At 39.4% G+C, this 10,937-nt stretch overlaps 1 protein-coding gene across 1 annotated transcript; it reads right to left on the reverse strand.

Annotated features, from left to right (window-relative positions):
* Positions 1-9,341: 9,341 nt before the first annotated feature.
* LOC145158452 (uncharacterized) lies at positions 9,342-10,088 on the reverse strand. The gene is made up of 2 exons (XM_079077348.1): positions 9,518-10,088; positions 9,342-9,427 (listed from the first exon to the last, which is right to left on the reverse strand). Exons 1-2 carry the CDS (start codon positions 10,086-10,088, stop codon positions 9,342-9,344), a joined length of 657 nt encoding a protein of 218 aa, XP_078933474.1.
* Between the last annotated feature and the right edge of the window lie 849 nt (positions 10,089-10,937).

Consider the following 10,937-nt stretch of genomic DNA (forward strand, 5'->3'; position numbering starts at 1 on the left):
TCTTCCCTTCTACCAAGCCTTTCTTCACCAAAAATGAGCTCAAAAGGTCAAACACACACAACAATGGAGTATGAAGGCAAATTAGGGTTTTCTGAGGGGAAGAGGCTTGTAAGGAGGCCAGGGGGGCTATAATGGGGTATTTATATGTCTTAAACCGTAAAAATTAGGGTTTTGGTATCTGCTCGCGTACGCTGCGCGTACTCCTGGTACGCTGCGTGTACGTGTGCGCGTCCCCCCGCATCTAAGGCGCCTCTACGCCCTGCGTACACCAAAGCTACGCCCAGCGTACGCCTTATGGGCAGCCCAAAATCTCGGCCCACTTGCTTAAGGTCCATTCCAAAAGTCCACTTATCCCATTATTAGTCCAATTATTAAATATTAATTACTTAATTAAATAATACCTCGAGAGACGGATGTTACAAGATCTTTGGTCTCTACCCGTACTCGATGAAAAAATGGGATCACTCCTTATGGACTCATTGAGAATGATTTTGGTCTAGTTCGTTGCCTATTAGAAGTGGAAGGCGTTGTGGTGGGATCCTCACGGACATGCAGTCAGATTGATAAGGATCGAGTATGTAAAATACATGATTTCCAATCTCATTCATCGACTTTATGTAATCTAATATTTCTTTCATGCATCAGTTCTTTTACAAGTTATCGAACCTATGAATTTAATATATATATATATATATATATATATATATATATATATATATATATATATATATAGACGAAAAATTGGAATGGATAAATAATCAAAAAATTATATATCTTTTGAGTTGTTCTGTTGGATTGGTTACTTAAGATCTTTGGTCTCTACCCGTACTCGATGAAAAAATGGGATCACTCCTTATGGACACATTGAGAATGATTCTGGTCTAGTTCGTGACATATTAGAAGTGGAAGACCCTTTGGTGTGATCTTCACGAACATGCAGTCAGATTGATAAGGATCAAGTACGTAAAATACATGATTTCCAATCCTAGAAAGAAATGAGGGAAATGGATATTTTTTCCTCTTCTTTTTCTTTTGAATCAATTTGTTTTGCCAACTCATTAAGTTCCTACAAATATCCATGATACAAGTTAGATCCTAAATGTAGAAATATAAGATAAGAAGTTGGATCTATAATATTTGAACGAGTTAGTAAAAAAATTAGTTATAAAAGATATAAACGAAGTAGTACATTAGAAATAAAAAAAAAAGTGAGTTTTAATAAATACAAAAACCAAAGTTATAAAAATTAGTTATAAAAGATATAAACGAAGTGGATCAATTTTGTTAAAGTAATTGAATTTTTGCTAAAATTGTAAAAAACAAACTCATAATAATGATTATATAATAAGTGGTTCATCTTTTTAGGGTAATCTCCGAGGCTATGATGTTGTTAATCATATCTATAGACGTCCATGTATACAATTTGTTAATCATATCTATAGACATCTATAGAAGAAGATGTGGACTAAATGTTTGCGGTTTGTAAAATGGAAAATATTTGTTTTTTAAAGTTTGCATGTAGTTAAATAAACTTCAATTCACACAATTTTTTTCTTCTTACAAAATTTTATACACACTGAAATATAATTCATGTAATGATAACGGTTCTTTGTAAACAAGTTTTATAAAAGAATTATAAAAAGTATAAAAAACGTTTCTTACAAAATTTTATACAAAAACATTTATGAAAGTTATTTTTCTAAGTTTATAACATGGTAAAATATGATTGCAAACTTTTTTTTGGATCTAATATGAAAAATAGTTAAAATATTACGTCGTCAACACAAATGATCCAAACTTTGGAAGAAACCAAACTAAAAATTATTATATAATTTTAAAAATTGAACTTGAAGTATAAATAAAAAGTTCTTGAACTTGTTTGTCATTTTTTGTTTAACAATGTGAAGGATTATATGCGTGTTTTTTTTAGTTTAGAAGAGGTATAAAGAGGTGAGAAGTGTTTGGACCATGTCTACTTCAAGAATATGATGTTGTCTTTTATAAAACAAACATTATGCTAGTGAAATGTACGCACGGTGTTTGTCTGTGCGAGTCTGTGTAGCGCAGACATAAGATATAAAAAAACCTCTCTTGAAAAAAAAAACAAACTAACTGGTGGTTGTCGATGCCAACAAAATTAATAACCCTAAATATTTCAAACTAAAATAGTGTATAGTGGTAAAGGGGTCGAATCCACGGAGATTGGTTCAATTTTATAACTCTGTGAAAAATCTCTTGTAAAAATACTTGTAAAGAAAAAAAAACAATAAAAATAAAAATGGGGGGTTTGGTGTTTTGAAATACTTGAAACAAACTAGAATTAAACTAAGATTTAAATAAACAATTTCAACAAAAACAAGAGTTTGATATAAAATCAATAAGAGAAAGATGGTTGATTTGAGGTTTCCTCACTTTGACTTTTTGATGAACATATCATTAGAATCCAATGATGCAATACTTGTTTTAAATCCTTAATTTGGCTATAATAATCCAAGGAGTTTGAGATTATCTAGACTTTTCTTAGTTGTTGAAATGGTTAGAGAAGCTCATAACAATTTCCTTAGTCAAAGTCACTAATTCCATTAAGCATGTAATTAGTGAAAGTCAACTAGCATTAAGAATTAAAAAGTCACCAAATCCAAGAGGAGTCAAAAGCTTCCACTACCATGTTGGAGAAACTGTTTTTATGATTGTGTGAAGTAGAACTAACATAAAAATGACTTGTTGCTTGCTAATTTGAAGATCCTTTACTTAATCAAGAAATTAGCCAACTAATCACCACAAACACATTTAAACTCATGAATAAAAACATACAAGTAATGATAAGATGTTAAAACATAAAACATTTTCATAAAGATTCAAACACAAGTTCATGGAGTCTTCAACATTCAACAATTAGTCAAAGGATTCCACCAAAGTCAACCACAATTAGTCTAGCCAATCATGGCTAAACCTAAGAAAACAAAGTTAGTGAAGATTGTACCCAACATTTAACAAGAATCAAGAGGAGAAAATGATGAAGTTCTTGAGGGTTCTTGGCCTTCAAAGTGCTCCAAAACTCCAGAGAGAATGAGTCAAAATCGGATGTTAAAGATAAGGCTAAAGAGACACACCAACCTTCCCAATACAGAGCTCCAAATAAAATCCCGAATTTGCCCCTGCAGGAATCCACGCAGGCCGTGTGGAAATCTTACGCGGGTCGCGTGACTATGACAGAGTTTTGGGCTTCTTCAAGTCTTGGGCCCCCACAACTATTCCATTGGCCCAGTTCGAGTCTAATCAGCCTTTAGCCCATTTTTCTTCAAGATTTCTTCAATTTGAGCCCAATTTGCCTTCTTTGAAATCACTCTTAGCTTCCGCAAAATCCCGATTATCGATCTCCGCACACTCGAAAATTCTCCCGCGCCTTGCAAATCTAAAGTTCAAATCTTCCAAGTCTTCAAGCAATTGACAATCCCATAGGCCACTCCATGAATCACCTCCATAGCCATCAAGTCCAAAGTCCCCATTGCCCTTCAAGTCCAATCGCCTCCAAAAATCCCGCTCCGCTAGTCTCGAAAAATTCTGCAATAATGCTCAAGAAACTAGAAAGTACCCGAAATGGTCATAAAATAACAAAAAAGAAAATATGCATGGAAATTAACTAAAATGCGAATGAAATGTGCTAAAATAAACTATAAAAAGAAGTAAATAAAATGAAGCTATCAAATCACCCCAAGCTTAAACCTTACTTGTCCTCAAGTAAGACAAGACTAAAATGAACTCGGGATGAACTATCCTAAGAAAAATAAAAAGAATGGATAGAACCGCGGAACCTGATCACCGTTAGTCAACATGGTCAGAATTGATCTTGCTATTATCTCATTACTTTTTCATCCGACGACAATGGGGCCATAAACCACGGCTAGGACAACTCCTTTAGGTGAGTAAGGAGGGATGGTCAGTCGCAGCCCCAATGGAACATGCATACAATGAAGAACATCTGTAGTAGGGAGAAAGCAGCTGGATGGGCTCGAGTGGAGCTCTTCTTTAAGTGCACACTCTTATCACGAAAGTTGCGTGATCTCACGTCTGTTGGCCACACTCAAATGTGATTGGGTTTCATCGCTCGGGCACCATAGTAGGAATAAATTCACTTAGTGTTGGCCCAAACCTCCCGTAGTATCCAACTCAACAGTCTCTCTAACATCACCAATTTGCGAAAAACAACTCGATCTATATATAATAAAACATACCTAAATAAATAAATATCAAACGTCGGGTGACCAAAATGTAGGAAAGTTTGTTCAATAATTGAACCGGTTACCCATCTAAGATAATCGCCGCTTGGAATTTGCTTGAATTTTTTTTAAACATATATAAGTAGTAAACTTGAAAGTAATTCACTAACATATTGAATTTTTGCTTTTTATCAAGAAAACTTTTTGACTCAAAATTTGGTTCCTAAGAGTATGTAAGTGGAACCGAGGGGGGGGGGGGGTAATAATATAATCCGAATGGTCTAAATGTGAAAATGACCATGTGTGGAGCGTAAAGATGTAAGCTCCTTTTCAAACTTGCGATTTTTCAAAAATAATGAAAATGCCCAAATGTGGGCTAAGACTCTCTAAAATCCTAAGTAATTCGCAAAAAGGATATGGTGATGTAAAAAGACTGGATATGGATTCTACTCGGGGACAAGCACCAGTGCTTCATCCTAATGGTTCAAACATGATCAAGTGTGATCCTCTCGGCAGTAGTGACCGCAAGGCTAAGAACATCCATTGCTATAGTATATCCTACAGTTGTTAGTATTGCATGCGTAATTCTTCATGAAACTACCTGGCCATGATCACTTACCACTTTAAGCTTCCAGCATCTGATCCCAAGTATGAAGTCCCAAACCGCAGCTAGTGGTCCCGGTTCGATGGGTGAGATAGCAACAAGATCCTGGACCAATAATGATACAATAACTATGAACCCGTTCCATGGCATCCAAGGGAGATGAGAATAAACAGATAACAAAACTGCATGAATGCTAATGCCCTAAGCTAAATGTTATGCAAAAATAGAAAGTAGAAAAGAAGAAAATAAAATCTTTTTGGAATTTTAAAAAAATTAAAAAAAATGAATGCAAATTAGCTTAAAACTAAAATGAAATACAACCTAACTAAAAATGAATGAAAAAGTAAAAGTAAAAGGAAATGCCCCACCCCAAGCTTAAGAACAAGCATTGTCCTCAATGCTTAAGGAAAGGGCGGAAATGACCTAAATCGGAGGGTCGGGCGGCGGAAAGTGTCTGTGGCGGTAGTGGTAATCCCACATATCCTGGACCTGGTGGGGAGTGGGCGCGATGGACTGCTCCAGGTGATCAACACGGGTCACCACATCTTGGATGGCCTGGGTGTTCTCATGCGTCTGAGTATCGATTCGCTGGATAGTGGAGAACATTGTGGCGAACTGGTCAAAGAAGTTAGGGGGGAAGTATGGTGGGATCTCGCGGGATTCCGACCGGTAGAACTCCGGGAAATCGGATTTTTGTGAGAAGTGGGTTATGTGTTCTTGAGCTTCTAGAGAAAAAATGGTGGAGTGTGGGTAGGGTTTGAATGAAGAAGAAGAAGGCTGGAGTGTTTTAATCTTTGGTCAAGAGAGGTCAAAGCCGGTCAATGTTTGGTCAACTCATTAAACTTCTAGTCAAAGAAAGTCAAACGAGTCAACAGCTAAAAAGAAACCAGTCAATGTGTAACACGCGGGCAGCACGCGGGCCGCATCGAGTTTCTCGAAATGTGACTTAACCTTCTGACTCATTACCCGGGCATGACTCGGGCCGCATGGAGGCCACGGGAACTGAGGCGATTGCAAAAAAGCTAAGTGTTAGAACCCTCCACGCGGGCTAGGCGCGGGCCGCATGGAGGTCGCGTCGAGTTGCGAGACAAACCACTGATCCTATACGCGGGCTAGGCGCGGTCCGCATGCTGGCCGCGCTTGCTGAACAATATTTGCACCATAGATCTACGCGGACGGCGGGATTTCTTCAACATTTCTCACGCGGGCGGCGGGCCCTTCCTGTGAGTCAAAACTTTGATTTTTCTAAAAACTTGATTTTTAGCTCAAAATGATCCCCGTAAGGCCCGGTTTCAACATTTTCGACAAAAGTTGGAATAAAACGGGGAATGAAGGGTGAAACCTTTCAAATTTTATTTTCAAAATCCCGAAAACGCTTTTTTAAAATGATTTATTTGGATTTAGAAAAGGTGAAAGCACAATGCTTTCCAAAAGTGCCATTCTTTAACGTCTTTGGTGAGACGTCTTCCTTGCTTGCTTCAACACCTCGGGACATCCAAATGGATGATTTCAAGAGCATTAGCATTGAAACCTTCATAGAATGGCTTCAAACGGTGCCCATTGATTTTGAAAATGTGTCCCGTCTTTTCGCTTTGAACTTCCACTGCCCCATGGTCAAAGGTCTTAATCACAACAAAGGGCCCAATCCATCTTGACCTTAGCTTGCCCGGAAATAACTTCAATCGTGAATGGTAAAGTAAGACCCTATGCCCCGGTTCAAAATGCTTCCGGGTGATGGACTTGTCATGGAAGAGCTTCGTTTTCTCCTTATAAATCCTCGAGTTTTCATAGGAATCGTTTCTCAATTCTTCTAGCTCTTGGAGTTGAAGCTTCCTATGTCTTCCCGCCTCATCAATATTGTAATTTCATTGCTTGACCGCCCAAAATGCACGATGCTCTAATTCGACGGGTAGATGACATGGCTTTCCGAAAACCAACCTAAATGGGGACATTCCTATCGGGGTCTTGTAAGCGGTCCGATAGGCCCATAAGGCATCATCAAGCCTCAAACTCCAATCCTTCCTTGTCGGATTCACTGTTTTCTCTAGAATACTTTTCACCTCACGATTTGAAACTTCCGCTTGCCAGTTCGTTTGAGGGTGGTAGGCGGTTGAAACACGATGGGTCACGTTTTACTTCTTCAATAAAGCCTCCATCATCTTGTTGCAGAAATGCATCCCTCGATCACTAATCAACGCCCTAGGCACACCAAACCTCACAAAGACATTAGATTTTAAAAAGTCGATAACCGTTTTGGCATCATCCGATCTTGTGGCTTTGGCCTCAACCCACTTAGAAACATAATCAACCGCGAGCAAGATGTAAACGTTGCCAAATGAGACGGGAAATGGGCCCATGAAATCGATCCCCCATACGTCAAAAACTTCACAAACAAGGATGGGATTTTGTGGCATTTGGTTCTTTTGTGAAATGTTTCCCGTCCTTTGGCACCGCTCACAACTTTTACAAAACATATAACAATCGCGCGACATGGTTGGCCAAAATAGTCCACACTCAAGAACTTTTCTCAAATTTCGGCTAGGCCCGAAGTGTCCCCCACAAGCAAATTCATGACAAAATTTCAAAATGTATTGATGCTCTTGTTAGGGCACACACCACCTAATGATTTGATCGGGACAGTGTTTCCACAAATAAGGCTCATCCCACACATAATATTTTGCATCACTTTTTAATTTGCCTTTTTGAGCATGTGTGAATGTGTCGGGATACCTTTTTGTGACCAAAAAGTTAACGATATCGGCATACCAAGGAATAGATTGAGTAAGGGAAAAGAGATGCTCATCCGGAAACTCGTCCCGCAACGGGAGAGGAGTTTCATTTGAAGTGATCCGGCTTAGGTGGTCGGCAACAAGGTTCTCGCATCCATTCTTGTCTCGGATTTCCAAATCAAGTTCTTGTAACAATAAGATCCACCGGATGAGTCTTGGCTTTGCATCTTTCTTCGTCATCAAGTACTTGAGAGCCGCATGATCCGAATACATTATAACTTTGGTGCCAAGTAGATATTGCCTAAACTTCTCCAAAGTGAACACTATGGCCAATAGCTCCTTCTCCGTGGTAGATTAGTTGCTTTGAGCATTGTCTAGTGTTCTCGATGCATAGTAGATCACATGGGAGGCTCTTCCATTCATTTGACCCAAAATGGCGCCAATAGCATAATTGCTTGCATCACACATGATCTCGAAGGGGAGATCCCAATTTGGTGCTTGTATGATGGGGGCGGATGTAAGCAATTCCTTGAGCTTGTCGAAAGCTTCTTTTCACGCCTCATTGAACTCGAAATCAACCTCTTTTTGCAAGAGTTGGCACATTGGTCTTGTTATCTTTGAAAAGTCCTTGATGAATCGTCGGTAGAAACCTGCATGGCCCAAAAAAGAACGAACTTCCCGAACACAAGTCGGGTAAGGTAAGCTTTGAATAACATCAATTTTGGCCTTATCTACCTCAATTCCTTTCTTTGACACAATGTGACCCAAAATGAGACCTTGACTCACCATAAAATGACATTTCTCAAAATTTAAAACCAAATTTGTTTCAATGCATCTTTTTAAAATTTTGGTGAGATTGGTCAAACATTCTTGAAAAGAGTTTCCATATACCGTAAAGTCATCCATGAAAAATTCGATTATATTCTCGACATAATCCGAAAAGATACTAACCATGAAATGTTGGAAAGTGGCCGGGGCGTTACACAATCCAAATGGCCTTCTCCGGTATGCAAAAGTGCCAAATGGACATGTAAATGTTGTCTTTTCTTGGTCTTCCGGCGCCACCGGTATTTGTTGAAAATCGAAGTACCCGTCGAGACAACAATAGTGAGATTTCCCGGCCAACCTTTCTAACATTTGGTCGATGAAAGGTAATGGAAAATGATCTTTTCTTGTGCTTGCATTGAGTTTGCGGTAGTCAATACATACTCTCCACCCGTTTTGCACGCGGGTGGGGACCATCATACATTTGTTGTTTTCGAATACCGTGATTCCCGTCTTCTTTGGAACGACTTGCACTGGGCTCACCCACTTGCTATCCGAGATTGGATAGATCATCCCCGCATCAAGAAGCTTCAATATCTCTTTCTTCACAACTTCCATCATAGGCAGGTTCAATCTTCTTTGCGCATCCCGACTCGGCTTGCATTCATCCTCCATCAAGATCTTGTGCATACAAGTGGAGGGGCTCAATCCCTTGATATCCGTAATCGTCCAACCCATGGCTTCCTTGTGTTCCTTCAACACCTTGAGGAGTTGCACTTCCTCAAATTCGGTTAGATGAGTCGAAATGATAACCGGAAGACTCTCATTCTTGCCCAAGTAAGCATACTTCAAGTGTTGAGGTAGGACCTTCAATTCCAATTCTGGTGGTTGAACAAGGGATGGTGGCAACTTTGTATGGGTTGGAGGCAACTCAATTTGCTTGACATCTAATCTTGTGGATTTCTTCATCTCTAAAGTATTGACCAACCTCTCAATCTCCGGATCCAAAGAATAAAGCTTTAATTACTCGACTAGCTTCCCACAATCAAACCCCTTGCTTAAGATCATTTCCAGCACATCACCATTAGACAAATCGAACCATTCTTGGGCTATTGGCTCAACAACATCGACAAAGTACAAAGATGAAACATCACTAGGATATCTCATGGCATCATAAATATTAAATCTTATTGTTTCACCATCAAACTCCATTGTTAAACTTCCCGCACACACATCGATCTTCGTCCTAGCCGTCTTCAAAAATGGTCTCCCAAGTAAGATTAGAGCCGATTTGGAGGACACTTGCTCATCTAGATCAATCACATAGAAATCCGCCGGAAAGACCAATTGATTCACTTGCACTAAGACATCTTCCAAAACACCTCTAGGAAAGACACTTGATTTATCCGCAAGAGAGATTATGACACTGGTTTCACTTAAAGGCCCGACATTCAATGATTCATACACCGAATAGGGCATGACATTGATAGAAGCGCCAAGTTCAAGCATGGCACTACTAAAAGTGACATCTCCAATCTTGCAAGGAACCGTAAACATTCCGGGATCTTTGCATTTGGGTGGAAGTTTCCTTTGTAAAACCGCGGATGCGTTTTCATTCATCAAAATTTTCTCGTTTCCCTTCAACTTCCTCTTGTTGGTACAAAGTTCCTTCAAAAACTTTGCATATCTAGGGATTTGCTTGATTGCATCAAGTAGAGGGATGTTTACTTCCACCTTTCGAAAGGTATCCAAAATCTCTTTCTCCTCCATGTTCTTCCTTGAAGTTGCAAGTCAGGAGGGGAATGGCGGTTGAGTGGCTATTGGTGTTACGAGGGGAATAGTCTTCTTTGGAACTCCGGCTTGTGCATCGTTCTTGACTATAGGTTCTTCAATGGGAATGACTTCTATTTCTTCCTCTTCATCCCTTGGCTTCTTCTTTGAACTACTCTCTCCGATTTGTTTGCCACTTCTCAAGGTCACTACATTGACATTTGGGTTCTTTTCGGTTTGAGAAGGAAACTTTCCACGGGACTCCAACTTGCTTATGGATGTAACTATATCTCCCATTTGTGCTTCAAGGTTGGAGATACTAGTTCTTGTCTCTTTTTGGAATTGTTGGGTACTAGTGGCTAAGGATTTGACAATGTCTTCAAGGGACATTCCGGAGCTACTCGGTTGGGATTGAGGAGGTTGTTGGTGATGATATGGAGGGTGCGGTTTGGGTTGATAGTGTGGTTGTGGATGTTGGTAATGAGGTTGTGGTGGTGGATAGGAAGGTCTAACCAATGCATTTTGAGGCAATGGTCTTGGGTTGTAGCTCATGTTGGGATTTGGCTTCCAACTTGAATTGTAAGCATTTTGGTAACCGGATGGCTTGTTGTGGTAATTTTGGAACTCTCCCGTGGCGTTTACATGTTCCGCATCTTCTTGAAGAGTAGGACACATATCCATAGGATGTCCCATTGTTGCACATATTCCACAAAACATTACTTGTGAAGTTTGTCCCAATGGCTAACTTTTGAACAACGGAGGTTAAGTCTTTGATTTGAGACTCAAGATTTGATGTTCCCACTTCATTGACTTTGTGTTGTGTCTCTCTCTTCATATCTTGGCGCAGGC

The sequence above is a fragment of the Lactuca virosa genome, chromosome 2 (assembly GCF_052849685.1).
Source record: "Lactuca virosa cultivar CGN04683 chromosome 2, Lactuca_virosa_CGN04683_v6, whole genome shotgun sequence".
Classification (NCBI taxonomy): Eukaryota; Viridiplantae; Streptophyta; class Magnoliopsida; order Asterales; family Asteraceae; genus Lactuca; species Lactuca virosa.

Excerpts from the sequence above, each read along its gene's own strand:
- LOC145158452 (XM_079077348.1), bottom strand. The coding sequence starts at position 10,088 with ATGGAGGAGAAAGAGATTTTGGATACCTTTCGAAAGGTGGAAGTAAAC. Across the intron at positions 9,428-9,517 it reads TTTAACAATGGAGTTTGATG|CCCAAGAATGGTTCGATTTG; the intron begins GTGAAACAATAA and ends TTGAGCCAATAG.